The sequence below is a fragment of the Psammomys obesus genome, unplaced genomic scaffold (assembly GCF_907164565.1).
Source record: "Psammomys obesus unplaced genomic scaffold, mPsaObe1.curated_primary_1811, whole genome shotgun sequence".
Lineage (NCBI taxonomy): Eukaryota > Metazoa > Chordata > Mammalia > Rodentia > Muridae > Psammomys > Psammomys obesus.
The window spans coordinates 5,694,480-5,713,570 of NW_026596085.1; the positions used below are offsets into that span (position 1 = coordinate 5,694,480).

General features: G+C 42.1%; 1 protein-coding gene across 3 annotated transcripts in view; it reads left to right on the forward strand.

The window, feature by feature from the left end:
- Nell2 (neural EGFL like 2) overlaps positions 1-16,681 on the forward strand; it is a 298,553-nt gene extending 281,872 nt beyond the window's left edge. For all 3 annotated transcript variants that reach the window (XM_055627188.1, XM_055627186.1, XM_055627187.1), the window contains exons 18-21: positions 2,483-2,676; positions 3,781-3,957; positions 5,944-6,168; positions 16,026-16,681. In XM_055627188.1, the coding sequence (XP_055483163.1) occupies positions 2,483-2,676; positions 3,781-3,957; positions 5,944-6,168; positions 16,026-16,076 (647 nt within the window). In that variant the 3' untranslated portion in view covers positions 16,077-16,681. The remainder of the gene's footprint in view (positions 1-2,482; positions 2,677-3,780; positions 3,958-5,943; positions 6,169-16,025) is intronic.
- The last annotated feature ends 2,410 nt before the right edge of the window (positions 16,682-19,091 follow it).

Sequence of the window (19,091 nt, forward strand, 5' to 3'; positions counted from 1 at the left end):
TTTCCTCTCAGCATTAAGAAAACCTTCTCAGAGTGCTTTGAATTTGTTCCAGGACTGTGTTAAGCACAGTGAAACAATTGATGTAGAAAGGGTGTGATCCAAGGAAATAACTTTTAATGTCTGATATAAAATTTGAATGTGAGTCTGATGAGCTATTTTTGAAAGGGTGAATAATAAAGGCATATCTGAAGACAGTCCATATCTTGGCCGTGTTGCCTCATGAATGCCATCTAAGCATCCAGCACTAGAGAAAGTCATGCAGAAGTCCAGAGGAAACCCCAAACACATCCTGAACAGAGCCCACCCCTCCTGCCCTCCCTGGCCCCTCTTCTATCTCCTATTGATGCCATACTCCTCTTTTCATATAGCAGCAACCAATCTTTCTAAGACTGAAACAGTCTTGATTTACCCTATTCCCAAATTTAAAGCCAGAAACCCAATTGTTGGTCCTTTGGAGCCTCCTGCTATGCCTTCCCCAATGCAGCCTTGTGCTGAAGAGCTCAAGCCTGGTCCTGACTGCCTGGTCTCCATCCAGCTGCCGGTACCTTCTTGATGGGGACCTGAGGAAAGCTTTGCAACACTTCAGGCCTAGCCTCCGGGGCTTCCTTGCAGCCTCACCCACTGGTGTAAGGCCCCAATGAGCTGCCCCATGGAGAGTACTCATGAGCTCCCACGGAGCAACAGTCCCAGAAGTAGGCTTAGACTGAGTCAGTTCCTTGCCTGGATTACTGAATCAGCCAATTCATTGATCTCTTGGCTTCAAACTCTAATCCACTCAAAGCCATTTTCCAAAATGAAGCCAGGGAAATCTTTCTAAAATAAAAATCTGTGTTTATTCAAAATAAAATTTTATTGCCTTTGTGAAGACATTCAAATTTCTTCCCTTCTCCTTTCTCAGAGCCAAGCATGGCTCTTCAGCTGTCTGGCTGCCTCCTCTGCCCTCACACTAGATACTCCTATCACACCAACACACCTGTTTCCCCGCACCTCTACACTGCACTCCTTCAAACATGCTATTGCTTAAAAACACTTTAGCTCCGTTTTGCATGGTTGGATTTCAGTCCCAGTGTGCTTGTTAAGCATAAAGAACACACTGGAGAGGGCGTGGACTCGCTCACACAAGAGTGAGCAAGAGCCAAATGCCCATACCACAAAACACTACCCTTGACAAACTGAAACACCGTAAAGCTCACTGTTATCGTACCACTAGCGCCCACTATCCCAGCCCGGTACTTTTGAGGAGATAGAATTCATAAAAATAATAATAAGGGTAAATGTATAGAAAAGACATCATGTACCTAATTTTCAAAAATTGAGAATTTAAATGTAGCCAAGATGGAATCAACCATTCTAAGGCTTCAATTAGTACTGAAATCAAGATACCAACCAAGAAAAGAAAGAAAGAAAAGATATTTACTCAACTCTGTCTTGAAATTTTTCAAGAAAAATCAGTGCATAGTCCCCAATTACAAGCTGCCAGTTTCATCCCTCTAACCCTCTCCTCCCTAACCTGCTCCTCCCTAACCCTCTCCTCCCTAACCTGCTCCTCCCTAACCCACTCCTCCCTAACCTGCTCCTCTAACTGGCTCCTCTTGCTGTGACCTCTTTCTTGACCTTTACTTAGAGGAAGCAGATGAAATGGGAAATAACCGCTTACTGCCACTCATATGATCTCCCTGAAATGCATTTGGGCGTGTGACCTTTAAATTATGGGGTAAATAGAATGAATCACATCTCTCGTTATAGACCCGATCTCTGGGTCAAGATATGTTTGCTTTTCATCTGTATGAAAATGCTTTAGGCTATTACTGCCACCAGATAGGTGAGGTTGGGTGAAGAATGGGCAGTTGCCAATTGAGTCAGTCCAGGGCTGAAAGGATAATCTGAAAGGAAAGTGGAAAAGGAAAGGCATCCTTGAGAGAGATGGTAATTGTGGGTTGTCTTTTGCTTTTGTGCTGTGTAGAAGGGTTCAAGGACATTGCCAGCAAACCTAGGCCTTGAGGGAAGAGCAGCAACACCCAGACAAATGCAGGAATTTCATTGTTTGGAGGTGGCTGTGAGAATAGATTTGAAATGGAATAAAATGCCTCACCCCCTCCCTTGACATTTCTCCCTCTAAAAAAGGGATGTTCTGTAAATACCAGCGTGACATTGGGGATTATATCAGGAAATCATCAGAACACTTAGTATTTCCACTACCAACATGTTTTATTTAATAAGTTGAGTTATAGTCTTACTTCCAGAGAGATTAATGTTTCTCAAATTCTAATGGTACTTACACAGATAGAAAAGTTAAAATTCTGGACAAGGTTATCTTTTCTTAAAATCAAAATTGTGTGATGTTTTCCTGTGAATTCCCCAGATTATTCAGTACCTCAGTCATCATTTAAAGGGAAGCACACCAGAGTGAGTTCAGGCTGATTGCAACTGTTTGAAACCAAGAATATTCCGGGTCCAACCATGCTGCTGCTTTTGTCTGCAGATATTGATGAGTGTGGGACCGGGAGGCACAGCTGCGCCAACGACACCATCTGCTTCAACTTGGACGGTGGATATGATTGTCGGTGTCCCCACGGAAAGAACTGCACGGGGGACTGTGTGCATGATGGAAAAGTCAAACACAGCGGGCAGATCTGGGTGCTGGAGAACGACAGGTGCTCCGTGTGCTCCTGCCAGGTGGGTGTGCACAGCGTCTGACCCCCGAGGGGTGCGCTTTCCGTACATTTCACAGGTGTGAACTGATGAGCTTTGACAAATGCACACAGCCACCTAAGAACAACCACTGTTGGTATAACTGAACATTTTCATTGCCCGGATGTTGCTCACGTCCTTCCCAGCTGACCCTTTCCTCTCCCCCTCCTCCTCCCCCTCCCACTAGAGCCAGGCCAACACTGCTTCCGGTTAAATGATGGTTACACTTAGGCTCTTATTCTCTAGAGCCTCATATAAGTGGAATCAGACAGAACATGTTCCTTGTGCCTGGCTCCTTTCTGCCCAATATTTTATTTTTCCAGAATCATTTGTATTATTACATGTATCTCTTTTTGCTACTGAACATGATCCCATTGTACCGTTTATCACACTGAATTTATCTATATTAATAACATTGTATTATATTAATTTCTTCTAGTCATATTATTATATTTGCATGAGAGACTAAATGAATCAGAATAGTCAAGCCTTCACCCAAGAGTGGAAAATATCTGACTGATAAATGTTATATTTAGACATGTGTTCTTTTGTGTTCACTCAGTTAATGGCGGGTTCTTAAATAGTTAAAGGGATAGTCTTCTCTACAAGATATCCAACTATTATGAATGAAATTTATGTTTGTATAAAAACATAATGCTTAATTATTCCAGAAATTTGGCAATTTGTGAGGTTTATTAACTAGCTATAAAACATTATAATAATATATCTTGTTTTAATGCACAATCCCCCAAAATTTAGTTTGTAACCAAATTGCTGTATAATATTCCAATATATGAATATTTATATATATTATTAAATTGAATATCATACATACTCTTAATATACCTACGGACTACATGATTACCATAACTTTTACAGTAGTCATTTTCTAGAAATTTTCTTTCTGGTCAAGTCATTTAAGAAGTAGTATGAAAAGGAAATTAGGAGTCTTCCAGCTTTGGGCTCATTTCTGTTAGTTTCAAAGACAGTATTAGTGGAGGAGATGGTGTCAGTCCCTGAATCCTCCACATGCTGTGATACTCTAAAAATAGAAAGGCATAGTAACAATCTGTTCCCCTTTGAACACAGACCGGACTTGTCATGTGTCGACGCATGGTCTGTGACTGCGAAAACCCCACCGTTGACCTTTCCTGCTGCCCTGAGTGTGACCCAAGGCTGAGCAGCCAGTGCCTGCACCAAAACGGGGAAACTGTGTACAACAGCGGGGACACGTGGGTCCAGCATTGCCGGCAGTGCCGCTGCTTGGTAAGTTAAGCAGGAAAACATCCCCTTCCATCCACCACCAGCCAACAGCTGCCTATATGTTGACAGTTACAAACTCACAGCCTGGGTAGAATAATGGAGAGACAAACCCAAAGACATCCTCTGGAGCAGTGGCTCTCAATCTGTGGACCTTTGGGGTAGCCAAGCCTTTCACAGAGGTTGCCTGTCAGATAGCCTACATGTGAAATATGTTCATTACAATCCGTAACAGTGTCAGAATTAAAGTTATGACAAAGCAGTGAAATAATTTTATAGGCAGGGGTCAGGGGTCACCACAACATAGGAACTGTATTAAAGGGCTGCAGCATTCAGAAGACCGAGAACCACAGCTCTGCAATAACAGAGTGACCACACTGTTTGGGCTTTCTCTCAGAGTGGTGACTCCTGAGGTACTCCTCTAGCCGAAGCTAAGGAAAGCCTCCTGCGCTTTTGTCCTGTCCATCTTTTACGTAAAGATAAGTATGAACAATGCATTCACGGAAAAACAAATCATTTCTTCCCGAGTAAAATTGTTAGCCAATCTCTGTTAATTCCTCGCACTTAAAAAACAAAACAAAGATAACATGTGTGGCTGTGGAATTGGTCCCGTGGTTAAAGCGCTTCTCCTGCATGTGTGAGGAATAGAGTTCGGATGCCCATAACCTAAGTAAATGCCAGGCGGGCGTGGTGGCCTCCAGCAATTCCAGCTGTGGCAGGCAGGAACAGAGCATCCCAAAGCTAGCTTGCCGGAAAGGGTAGTCCTCTCGATGCGCTCTGGATCAGAGACTCTGCCTCAGAGAGGAAGGTGGAAGAGCAAGCGAGGATAATCTGTGTCAGCAATTTAGGCCTCTCTGCATGATGGTCCTCTCCATACACATACATTCACATACATGCAAAAACACGCCTCCATACACATATATGCAGATGTTATTTTTTCAAAGATTATTCCTGTCCCTGCTACTGTCTGGTTGCTATGTTCCACACACTATGACTATGTGATAAATACATAACAGAATAGGATGTTTGTATGTGTTTGTGAAACATTTCTGGGAAATAATGAGTAAAGAAGAAAACATTAGATACAGAAAAAAAAAATCATCAACTTTCCAATTGACCACATTTCCCGTTTGTTTCTGACTGTGTAAATTAAACAGGAAAGATGTGACGTATGTTTTTATAGTAGATGTGCCACAGAAAAGACACTTTTGAAGTCTTGGCCAGTTCCCTTCCTGTTTGTGTGAAGATATTTTTAGGGCCACACTTCTGTGTTGCCGTCTTTTTGTCCTTCCAACCCAAAAATCAATGACAAGAACAAGGTCGGTTTCTGTGCCCAATGGCTGCTTTCATCCCTGCAATCTTGAGATATAAAATGAATAAGAAAATAGCTAACAAGTGGGAACTGGTTTTCTTAAAAGATCCAATTCAGTTTCCCTTGTGAAATAAGAGAGAGGAAAAGCAAGTGTTGTGTTGTGTCGTTTTGTGCTGTTTTGTTGCAGGTGTTGTGTTCAAAGTCCTTACATTGAAAATGTCTAACTTAGCAAAGGAGCTGCCAAATTCTGTTCATATTTCTTTTCTTTTTTCTTTCTTTCTGTTTTTTTTTTTTTTTTTTTTTTTTTGGTAAAGGTAAACCTTTTTTTTTTTTGAGATTAATAAATAAGTTAGAGGGAAAAAATAAATCAAGATTTTCTGAGAATCAGAGACTTCATCAAAACTTCTTCTGCTTTTCTCCCTTGCCCTAGAGAAGATGGAGCAATTCACATTTTACTGTTTGGAGAAAATAGTCATTGCTTTTGTTGTAATGTTGTTCTTGTTTAGTACTCAAACTCTGCTTAAACATGCATTGAAAAAAAAAGCCATCATCCAGAGGGGCTTCTGTAGATTCTCTGAAGATGCATGGCTTTGAAGATCTAAGCATAAAAATCACTCTCCTGTCCTCTCCTTTTGCCTCTCTTCTCTCTGGTCCATTCCCTTTGCCTCTTTCCCGCACAGCAAGGAGACGTTGACTGTTGGCCCCTGCCTTGCCCAGAGGTAGAGTGTGAATTTAGTGTCCTTCCAGAGAATGAGTGCTGCCCGCGCTGCGTCACGGACCCTTGCCAGGCTGACACCATCCGTAACGACATCACCAAAACCTGCCTGGATGAGATGAATGTGGTTCGCTTCACCGGGTCTTCCTGGATCAAGCATGGCACGGAGTGTACCCTCTGCCAGTGCAAGGTGAGGCTCCTGGGTGCAGGAGTGAGCGCTCCGCCCGCTGCACCCATGGCTTAGAGATGATGCTCCGCCTGGGTGGTGGGGAGCTGGTCGCAGCTTGTGTTGTTCAAGCAAAGGTGGAAGGTCAGCCTTCTTAGTACCGCAGTACCTGCCGTGTGCACACGGGATAGCTCTTCCGGGCAAAGAAGCTTGTCTATGCTGCCGGCGGCATGATCGGTAGCAACAACTCAGTGTCCTCATGTAGCCAGCCATACATGAGGAGCGGTTTCATCCCTCCTTTTATGATGGAAGACAATATTATCCCATTGATTTTTATCTAGTTCTTTTATGAGTTCCATAAAATATATCGACAAAGTAGATACATTACATTTTCTAAAGTGAAAATCAATCTGGCAAAAATGGGCATGTTTCTTGGTTGCTGTGGTCAGTTACACTGAATTGGAGAATTTAGGGTCTGATTCTTATTATATTTTATTCCTACCATTGCTGAAAATCATTATAAAGATTTTTCGCTCTATTCTCATAGGAAAACAGTGTTATACCACTTCAGTGAATGCCTGTAAGACATACAATGTTGGCAGCATGGACTCTGTGAGTAGGTTCAGAAAGTGGCTTGATTAACATCCCTACAAAATTGAACTTAGTGATGTCACTTTGTACTTAAGGTCATAATTTGGAGATAAACACTAAAGCAAAAGTAGTAATATTAAAGATGTAACAACAATAAAAATTCAGACCTAGCTATCAGACACTCCTCGCTGCTGCTTAGCCTTCTCGGCTTTGCCTTTTAAGTGAGCCTTTTTTCCCTTTTTTTTTTTTTTTTTTTACAATAGAGCACTTTCATTCATGTTCACTTAGCATAATTTCTCACCAGAAGGGTTTGACGTAACAGGACAAAGAAATCTAAAATACTTGAAACTTTGAAACATCTGTTATATCTTTGTCAAAGCCGCATTTCTAGCTCTTTCAATGAATGCAATTTGACAATCAAGATTTGCAGTGAACATTTTACTGTTTTCTGAAAATGTACCAGCAAATTTAAAGGAAGCATCTAATACAAGCGACTAATAATGTACATGCCATGTGACATTGGGCTTGATATGGCCATATCCAACCGTGCTCATATCAAAATTATAGCACTGGTATAAATGGACTTTTTGACAACTAACCACCAAATCAACATGGATCCCCTTACGCCTTTGAGTTTTGTTACATTGCTGTTCTGCACATTGACAATAAAAATATAGAACAGGTAGTGGGATAAAGGTCACCTGAAGTGCAACTCAGCCAGGATTCTCCAGGAAACAGCCATGCCTTTGGGAGGTATTTCCTGTCATTCAGTGTCTTCCTAACAATGTTGCACTCTTTCGCCTTTGGTAAGGATGTCTTTCAGAAAGTGTACTCTGAAGCTGAATGCCTGTTTTCTTTGGTAAGTACTTATTCTCAGAAATTACTATATGGTGCCACTTGCCTTATTAGTAAATCTGCGTTATAAGATTGTGTTTTAACTAAGTTTATTCAAGATATCGATTTCTGTTATTTAATGTTGTATTGTTTTACAAATGAAGTTCATTAAATAAGCTTAGACAGAGCATTGGGAGCAAGCACTCTCCACTGTTGAGTGTTTTCTGAGCACTGGTTCTGGCCATCCCCTCTTGTCTCCCGTGCTTAGAGTTGTTTATTCTAGCCAATAGATAGCAAAAAAGTTGAAAGAGCTCCTTCTAATACCAGTTCTATAACATTATCTGTACTTCATATACATACTTTTAGAATTAACATAAACATTTACTCAAAGCTCTAAAGGCTTAAAAATGATGTTAGACTTGTGCTTATCACAGGGGAGATGACAGGTAGACATAGTCCCTCATTCCCGGAAGTGCATGCATAGTAGATTACTGTCTGTCTAGAGCTATGTTGTGGGGCCTTTAGTGTGAGTTAAATCGTCTACAATTCACTTCCTTACTACACTGGCCAAATTTGTATTGCCTAGTGACCTCTTGCGACTGCTGACTGTCATATTAGATGACATATGTGGACAGTATTTTTTCCTTGGAAACAGGGTCTTTCACCTCTCAAGCTGTTGTCAAATTTGTTTTGCAGCAGAGAGAATGGCCTTAAATGTCTGGCTCTTCTGTCTGTCCCTCCCACTGACTGGGATGACTACCATGTACCAGCATTCCTGGTCTTTGTAGTGCTGGACACAATTCCCAGCTTCACACATGCTAAACAAACACCCTGCTAGCTCAGTCACTGACGTGCTCAGCACATGCAGAAAACATTTCTATCCCTGAAGAATAGTGTGTGGAACAAAGCTGCCCTAGAGCCTGAGAAATTAGGCTGCCTAGAGGCAAAAACAACCCAGCAGCTATGTTGATTGTGTGACAGCAAGGCTCCTACCTTCATTTCTTTGGGGTTCAGCACATCTGAAAAAGAAAATACTAAACTGTGGTAGTAACTACTTGAACAATTGAGAGGGTTGCTGTAAGAATTAAGGGAGAAGATTCACACCGAAAAAATGCATAGATTTGCTCAGCACTTTCCGAGTAAGTAACCAATAAACGCTGGCTGTTGTGGTGTAGACTGGCATTGGTACGTGTTGGTTGTTGTGGTGCAGATGGGCATTCACACAATAATGTCAGAAAGAAGACATACTACAGCTGTGCTGCAGGGGAAAACTGTACGGAGGCCAGAGACTGGGCAACCTTTGAGCCAGTTATATACTGAAAAACCACTGTCTCCTTAGTAAGCTAGATCTGGGCAGTAGAAATTACTTGAGGAAAGCTGTCACATATTCTCTTTCTGCCTTTTAAAAATACTGTGCGTGTGTTTTGTTCACATGAGTGTGCGGGCGGGCGTGCCCATGCGTGAGAACAGAGGCTGACGGAGGACACATGCTCGGCTCTGTCACTCTCCATTTTCTTGTCCCCAGACAGGAGCTTGCAGTGAACTTGAGCTAGGCTGGTACACAGCAAGACTCCAGGATTCTCCTGCCTCTACCCTGCCACAGACAGCAGTCCTGAGTTATGGATGCATAAGGCTAAGCCCAGCTTCTTATGTGGTGATGTGGATTTGAACTCAGGTCTTTATGGTTGTACAGCAATGACTCTGACCCGCTGATTTGTCTCCATCTTCCTCTTCTTTTATCTTCCTAGAATTATGATCAAATTTAATTTTCTAAAGATTCAAGATGTATCCTCTACTCAGAAGTTAATTTCTGGAATTGGAAATGGATTATCTTTTCCTAAGTCTTACAGACAAGAAGCTTGGAACTTTAAGCAATGAAATGAGCTTACTAAGTGAAGACTTTTGATTGAGCAAATCTTCACTGACGTTTGGGATTGGGCTCTTTAACTGGGTGCTCAATGAAGCCAAATATTTGAGGGCTGGTTTTGAAAATGAAATCCCTGACTTTCTAAACATCACCTTCATCAAACACAAACTTAAAACTCCAGGGAGTGAAAGTGAACCTCTGATTAGCATTTGATGGACAGAAAGTAAATCCCACAGACAAGTGGCATTGTAACAAACCCAGTCAAGAGACCTCTAAAGATCGGTGTGGAGGGAAAGCAAATTTCTTGACCAGCCATCATCATTTGCTCTCTGTTGCTGTGGTGAACACCATCAACAAAAGCAGCCTGTGGAGGAATCAGTTTACTTCACATTACAGTTCCCGGTCCCAGTCTATCTTTGAGTCAGGCAAGAACTCCAGACAGAGACCATGGAGGAACATTGCTTATTATCTGACTCTGGCTAATATTCAGTCAGTTCTCTTATAGAACCCAAGACAACCTGCCCAGGGACAGCACTGTCCACAGCGGCTGGATCCTCCCATATCAATCAATATTCAAGACAATTCCCCACAGACATAACCACTGGCCATTCCGTTCCGGGCAGCCCTAACTGAGACTTGCTCAGATAAGGACAAGATGACCTTGTGACAACTGAAGCTAACTGCACCAGAATGACTGGGCGGCCACCGGAGGGCAAAAACTTTAAGCATCACAGTAAATTCCATAGAAAAAGAAGTATTAAAAGTAATTTGAAACAATGACACTATAATTAAATATTTACCAATTTTCTGGAGGAGAGATGCATTTTTAAATAGAAGTGATAAAATGTAAGTCAAGGGAATTATTTGAAATTATATAGAAAAACAAAATAGCAAACTAAAAGGTCAAACTAACAAGAAACACTCATTGCCCCACAAAGATATCAAAATGAATAACCAGTTCTCTAAAAATCACAGCTATTCACATAAAGAAAGACATCATTCAGTGTTTAGATAATTTAAATGGAAGCTCTCATAAGTCACTGTTTTCATAAGAACTTCCAGGACGGACAGAAGTGTGCCACAGTTCTTATTCCTGTGCGCTACTGGTGTCCATGGACAAGGCATGTCAGCAACACATCACCCCGTCCGCTCCACCCCAGGCCTGAGGATTGAGCCCAAAGACACAATCGAAAATATTAATCAGCACTGTGCACAGTAAGGTTGATCTCAGCACTGAGTCCACTGTGAAAGGGACGGAAGTGGCGACTCAGCAGTAACCACTACAGGGAAGTAGCAGGGCCTCGAGGAAGTTCGCTGTGCTCTGAGTAACATTGCAGTTCCTTGTTGTGGCAGTTCTAAGTTGTATATGGTTACTCTTCCTGGGTAACTGTATTTCAGTGAGTCTCCTTTATTTCAGTGTCCACGAAGACAATATACACTCTGGTGAAGCCCATAGTTAGGCATGTAATTTTGTGGATTTGGTAAAACAGAACACATAGTATATCCAACACTATCTCTGTGTCTACTTTCAAGCACTATCTACTTCCTGTGGTCCATCTCAATTCTATTTCTTCATGAGTTGTTCATTTTCCATCATAGATGGAATCACAAAGTATGTGTGCTTTTATGATTTCTGTTAAACCTACCATTTACTGTTGTGTAGATTCATTGTTGACTTAAGTTAATTTTGTATGATATTGGTAGTCATAAAGTATGATATCTTCCTTACTCAGGAAGCAAGAGGAGGAGTGTGGTTTGAGACAAGCCTGAGCTTTACAGTCCTGCTTTGTTTCCAAAACTACAAATTACAGAGAGATAAATGATAGATGAATGGATAGACAGATAGGCTCATAGATGATAAGTAGGTAGGTAAGTAGATAGATAGATAGATAGATAGATAGATAGATAGATAGATAGATAGATGATACACACACATATATTTTATAGTGTATATAAATATATATTTATATATTTTATAGGCTTTCTAGATGTACTTTACCATGGCACTATACCCCTAGCTCCTAGTTTAAAATTCAAAATCAATTTTTTAATCAATAAAGCATAGTTATCTCTTGCTGTTTTGCCCAGTATGACAATGGGTCTTTGAATTAGTGTTCAGTCCCTACACATTCAGGGCCATTCTTGACAATGATGGGAATCTACTTGTTGTTATTGATCCATCCGTTGTTTGTGTTCCTCTTGGTCCATTCCTGCCTTTAATTTTAATCTTTTAAATTTTATCCTGTTTTGGGAAGGGGGGCAGTAAGATAGTTCAGTGTATAAAGGTGCTCAGCAAAAGTCTGATGTATTCCTGGGACTTACATAGTGAAAAGTGAGCACCCATTATCACAAGATGTCCTCTGGCCAATATGTGCACTCAGGGGCACATATATGCCCTCTCACACTGACAAATAACTGCAAGAAAACATTTCCTTTATTTTAAGCTACAATTGATATTATTATTTGTAGAGATTATAATATGTATCAATTTGTGTAATGTATATCGACTTAGCATCGTACTAGTCATTAAAATATAAGAATGTAATAACATAACTTATCACAAGCCTCTTTCTACACACTGATCATTTACAATATGCCCCTGTTACTACTGTTGTTATAGTTTCATGCCCTCTTGTTTTTTAGTTTTTTCTTTTATTATTATTATTATTATTAATTACACTTTATTCATTTTGTATCCCCCCATAAGCCCCTCCCTCCTCCCCTCCCAATCCCACCCTACCTCCCCTTTCTTCATGCATGCTCCTCCCCACGTCCACTGATAGGGGAGGTCCTCCTCTCCTTCCTTCTGATCTTAGTCTATCAGTTCTCATCAAAAGTGGCTGCATTGTCCTCTACTGTGGCCTGGTAAGGCTGCTCCCCCCTCAGGGGGAGGTGATCAAAGAGCAGGCCAATCAGATTATGTCAGACGCAGTCCCTCTTCCCATCACTATGTAACCCACTTGGACACTGAACTGCCATGGGCTACATCTGTGCAGGGGTTCCAGGTCATCTCCATGAATAGTCCTTGGTTGGAGTATGAGTCTCTGGGAAGTTCCCTGTGTTCAAATTTTCTTGTGTTCAAATTTTCTTGTTCTGTTACTCTCCTTCTGGAGTTCCTGTCCTCTCCAGCTCTTGCTATTTCCCACTTCTTACATAAAATTCCATTCACTCTGCCCGCCAGTTGGCCATCAGGCTCAGCATCTGCTTTGACAGTCTGCACGGCAGAAGCTTTCAGAGGCCCTCTGTGGCAGGTTTCAAGGTTGTTTCCTGTTTTCTTCTTCTGGCTTTCAGAGGCCCTCATGCCCTCTTTTTATCTACTCTTCCATACTTTCTTAAGAAAAAATAAGGTAATAAAACAATATTTTTTAATTTGATGATATATTTACCATTTCTGTTGCACTTTATCCTCTCTTATGAAGGGCAGGCTATACCTGTCTCCATCCTGTCCTTCCCCTGTAGCCTAAGTAACTCCCTGTCTTTCCTGTTGTCTACAGAGGAAAGTCTGTATTGTAGGCCCATGGAAAGAAACTGTCTCACCTTGCATTTATCTGAAAACATTTCTGAAAGATGCGTTTGTGGATATAAATTTCAGGACTGACAGATTTGTCACAGCCATTCAGAGGGTGTGTTAGTCATTTTCCTGTTTCTATCATTACTGATTCAGTCATCATTTGAACTTTTATTTTATAAATAGTAGCCTCCCGCCCTGCTCTGCCTCTTGTCTCCTTTCATAACACTCTATCTTTGGTTTACAGCAGTTTGATCATGGTGTGCTTAGGTGTGTTTGTGTGTGTGTGTGTGTGTGTGTGTGTGTGGTGTGTGTGTTTGCTTGCTCTTCTGGGACTCCAGTTAGACTATTCTGATAGCTCCATGGATGAAGCTCCGTTTTGATGCAGTCTTCCTGCTGTATACATAAATCACTTCTACTTTGCTCTCTATACAGTCCCTGGATCCTGCCATCTCTAACCTGCTCAATCTAGCTAGTGAGTTCCTCACTTCACATATTGCTCCTTTCCTTCCTGAATTTTCACAGAATTCTTTGTATTTCAGTTTCTCTGCACATTGGCATCTGTCCATATATTCTGGTCTGTCCATTTGTCTGAGACTGGTCTCACTTAATGGAGCAGGTAGGCTTTGAACTCATAGCTATGATCCACCTGCCTTTTCCTTCCAAGTGCTGGGATTAAAGGCATGTACCACCATGCTGGGCCTCTCTGTTTGTTCTGGTCACCTTATAAAAACATGTTTGAATGTATTTGTGGTACATTTAGGCTTCCTCTGAGACTTACTTGTAAATCATCTTGGAGTTGTGGCCCATTCACTGCTTTTCTTTTCACGAGGAATGACATGTTCTTTTTTCATATGTCTGTTAGTGTTATAGTATGTGAGATTTTATGAGGCTAAACCCCTACCCAGTGGCTGCCTGCCATTCTTCACGGCTTTCCGTTACCTTTATATTCTGTTCAGACATCAGGGATGCTAACTTATAAAATCAAATGTTGCCATCCCTGGATCTGGAACCCCATGTGCTGTTCCATCAAGCTTTAGAGTATGAACTGATGCTCTCCTGGTTGAGAAGCTATGATGATAAAGCTTGCAGTGCATTTTGCCGACAACAGGGGAACGCACAGGTAGGGACTAAGGAAGCATGCCAAGAGGATGTCCTTCCTGCAAGTGTGCGCAGGAGCAATAGTGACGACTGTAGAGTTGTGACGCCAGTTGCACACAGTGAGAGATGCTGCCACAATTTCTCCACCTGTTTCAAAGCCATACAGTTTGAGGAACTGGTGTGTAACCTAGAAACAGCATTGGAAAACCTGCCTCTGAGCGTGAGGTTCAAGCTGTAAGTGTCACCACTGGGCAGAGGGAGGATGACTATCTTAGGGCCAGAACGAGAACTCACACACACCCAATCCAAAGTGATGATTAGCTTAACAGCTGGTACTCTGCTTTGGTGTAGACTGGCTTGCTCCTTCACTTGAATGCTTCTGCATAGGCTAGAGTAGTAAGACCCTTCCTGAAAAGATGGACTGTGACACTTTTGACCTTGTCGTGTTAACATATAACATACTTTCCACCACCTAAAGACGTCATCTGAGGGAAAACCTAGCAGAGAGCTTAGTATGAGACACAGATTAATCTTCTTTGACCCCAGCTCTGTCATTTAATAATTGTATGATTTTAGACCGGGGTTTAAGCTCCAGTTTCTGAATTGAAAAGTGTGAATGTCAACGGTGATTCCACTGGGATGGTGAGAGGGTGAAATTAGGAAATGTGTTTGGCACACTTGGTAAGACGAGCCTCCAACAGTGCACCTTCCTGTGTCTTTTACTTCCTGTAATTACCATAGCAATCACACCAGTTATCATGACTTAGCTAGAAAAAGAGAGCAGGAACCAAAGGAGGGAGGGGCTTTACTTCCTTGTAGCTATACTATCTTGATACCTTAATGTAATAAGTCACTTTTGTGCATCTGTCCCTTCCCATTTCTCCAACTTAAATTTTCAGCTTAGATCAGTTTTCGGTTCTTTTTTTATTTAATGTTGATATTCAAGACTTGGTCATGTGGACATCACTGCAAAGCCCTTGTGCAGCTCCACATGCATGGGGCCCGCTGTTCCTTACCCTGTCTGCAGATCTTGGCTTACCTATCACCTCTCCAGGAGGTCTAACATGGCACCAGCCTGAGGAGAGGTCTTTATCTCATTACAGCCCTTATATTTCCTTTTATCTCATGAAGCTGAAACAAAACACCTTCAGCTGGACACTTTAGATGGCAGAACTGCATTCCTCATAGCTACAGGGACTGAGCTAGTCATTTTCAATATCCAAGATCAAGGTGACAGCAGAACTAGAGTCTTTCTGTCACTCTTCTTATTGTATCCTCACATGATGGTAAGCAGGGATAGATGGATGGACACACACACACACACACACACACACAGAGAGAGAGAGAGAGAACATTTCCCTCCTCTGTAACCAGCATCTCATATAGCTTAGGCTGACTTTCATCTTGCTATGTATCATGTAGCTGAGGCTGACCTTGAACTCCTGATCATCTTGTATGTGCCTTTTGAGTGCTCAGATTATGAGGGAGGGGCACCACCCTCATACCCTAATTAACAGTCCTAAATGCTTCACCTTCAAACACCAAAGGTTAGAATGAAAACATGTCAATTTTAAGGAGTTACAAACATTTTCTCCACTCTCCTAACACTTTCCACGCTCTTTAAAATTCTGTATTTCTGATACTTGCTGTTTTCTGATGAAGGGTAAGTCTCGTCCTCTGGTCGGCGTGTAGGTCTGCATTACTTATCTGGCTTTACTCAACACATATTTGTGAATAAACCTAAGAACAGATGTAAAACGAGGAAGCACATGGGTTGTGAAAGACACGATCAATCATGTCATTGAGCACAATGAGGGGATCTATAGTAACAGTCTAAAGAACAACTTAATTATCTGATTTTCAGGACTTCGGAAATGACACCGTCCTGCATGCACCTGCTTGTGAGTGCTAATCAGTAAGTGTGAGAGGCTGTGAATGTCTTGAAAACTCACCCTCTGCTTCCTTTACTGTTTTCTCTAGAATGGCCATGTCTGCTGCTCAGTGGATCCACAGTGCCTTCAGGAGCTGTGAAGTTAGCTGCCTCATGGGAGATAATCTGTTTAAAGAATGTTCTTTCATTTAAAAAGACCAAAAAAAAAAAAAGTGATTTGTGGCCAGCCAAATGCAGCTTTGTTAATGGCTGGGTGGATGGATGTCAGTGACAAGATTTGTGGAGCTTGAGGAAAATCGTCTGAGGAAAATAGGTGACAGTTCTGCCCTTGCTGTACCTGGCATCACCTTGTGGAAGAATGGGTGTGGAACACAGGCCATGACATCCTGACCCCTGGATAAGAAGCCTGAGCCCATTGGATCTGTGAAAGCCTCTAGCTCCACAGCTGCGGGACACGTTCGAGCTCAGAATCTTCTGGAAGCAGTGAGGTTCCTTACTAAACAATTAAGTGTGAAGCGGCGAGTGAGTTACATTTTCAGAAGCCAAGCTGCTGCATCTGTACAGTGCACTCTGAAATCTGAAACAAGCTATTGTAATGATAAAAATAATGCACCGGCATGGTTATGTAACGTTTTCTAACAGGAAAAGTCATCCCCGTTTCCTTGTTTTCTGCACTTACTATTATTTGGTTGAATTTGTTCAGTAGAAGCTTGTTCTTGTGCAAAATAAAATAACTATTTCTCTTACCTTACGCCAAGCGACTCAGTGTCTTCTTGAGTATGTCCTGCTTTCTATAGATGGTTTAAAATACAAACTGCTTCCCAGTTCTGCTGATGAAAACACTCCCTGTGTTATTTCCATGTTGAAGGATGATTTTCTTTCAACTCTGTGCCTAAGTCAGAGGCAAAATCCACCCATGTCTCAATCCATCTCCTGACCTTCAGTTTCACTTTTGTGGTCCTGCTCTGTAGTCTGGGGACTGTCATACAGAAAGTGCTAATGGCTTCTCTTTCTTCTGGGTTCTCCTTTAGTTTCAATCATGTTACACTTGAGGACACTATGAGTTCTTGAGAAGGTGAAAGTTGGACATTTATTCTACTAGGTGCCTTCCAGTCGTTATGATGGGCTCTGTTGTTTTATTAAAAGCTGCATCTCTCAGTAGGTGTCCTTCTCTGTCCAGGCATCCTTTTCAGGTTCTGAAACCCTGTTTGCACCTTCTGTCTGAGAGATGGTAAGTCTAGCTGCTCCATCCATGAGAGATAGCTGCTTTATTTCTTGTCGGCCTCCCTGCATGTTTACACACAGTCTTTTTAAGCTCTTGACGTAGTCATATTACATGCCGTCTCTTCCCTACCAGAATTCTAACATCAAGAGAGGACTTAGTGGAACCAAAAAAATCTGGGCCCAGGGGTCTTTTCTAAGACTGATGCTCCAACCAAGGACTGTTCATGGAGATAACCTAGAACCCCTGCACAGATGTAGCCCATGGAAGCTCAGTCTCTAAGTGGGTTCCCTTAGTAAGTTTCCTTAGTAAGGGGAACAGGGACTGTCTCTGACATGAACACAGTGGCTGGCTCTTTGATCACCTCCCCTGAATGGGGAGAAGCCTTGCCAGTCCACAGAGGAGGACAATGCAGCCAGTTCTGATGAGACCTGATAACCTACAGTCAGATGGAAGGGGAAGAGGACCTCCCCTATCAGTGGACTTGGGGAGGGGCATGGGAGGAGATGAAGGAGGAAGGGTGGGGCTGGGAGGGGATGAAGGAGGAAGGGTGGGGCTGGGAGGGGATGAAGGAGGAAGGGTGGGATTGGGAGGGGATGAAGGAGGGGGCTACAGCTGGGATAAAAAGTGAATAAACTATAATTAATACAAAAATTTAAAATAAAAAAAATGTGGCTTTTGTTCTTATGAGTGGAACTGATATGAAAAGGAAGCACAGGCGTTCTCAAATTCAATGTTTGCTGCACAGAGGTATTTGTCAGTAATGAAAGACTCAGAGGCGGAGCACTGCAAGCCATAGAGAAAAGATGGTGGAACCGCTCTCAGCTACCCCTCGCCATTGCTGTGGGGCAACCAATGTGTGCCGAGCGAAGAAAAGGTGCGCATGTCTGACAACTGCGGCATGGGAAACATTTATTGCCTGCGCACATTTAAGTGTCTTTACATTTCCCACATTTATCGCCAGTGCCTCTGTCCCACATTCTGCTTATATTTCATTTAAGATAGCATCAGAACATAAGGTTTCTCTCTTTTTGTCAGCCACGCTACTCTGCTAAATTGCAAATTTAGTTTCCAAGAGGGCAGATAATAAGATGAAGATTCTACATAATTTTCATTATATGTAATTGAGAGTCTCTGTTGAAATCTCCTGAAGCAGTTTGTTTTTTGCTTGTTTTATGGGAAGAATGAAAAGTGTGTGTGTGTGTGTGTGTGTACGTGGGTGTATGTGGGTGTCGATGGCTGGCAGACCCCAGCTTTTCACAGATCACCAAATGAGAGAGGACTCACCATACTGAGAAGGACAAGGAACACAAGTGTCCTTGCAGGGCTGTTAATTCAGTGAATCCGTTCACGGTGATCATCCCTCTAGAGACTTATAAATAGCAGGCCCCCGGGAGATTATTATTTTATCTGCAGAACCCTGAAAGCAATAATTAACTGTTCGCTAAGAACATCTTCCCTTTAAAAAGAAGTCGTTAAGGCCTTGTTTCTCACTCTGTGCTAATTGGAGGAGATACCTCGGTTGAGTGATGCCAGCATTGTGGGAATGCAGGGCTAAAGGGCACGCACTGAAGTTGAAGGTACCTGGTTCTTTTAGCAGGAGGCCTTGGGAACAGTATCCTTACCATCAATCAGTTCATTTATTTACTTCACTTTCCCCGAGATGAAAAACAGCACAGACCGTTCAAATATGGTTATATAGTGAGTAACATATCTCTCAAGGCTTTTTTTCTCTCTTTGTTTTGCTTTCCACACTGTCAGAGAGTCATGGGTTTGCTTGGTTTTACCCCAGCAGCACCCCTTTTTCATCCTTCCAATAACCTGGCTGCCTATACTATATCCAAGTTGAGAAACTAATTGCCTTTGCAGAATGAACAGTGCCTCAGTACTCTAAAGCAGCAGTCAATACTCTAGATTGTCGGAGAACCAAAAT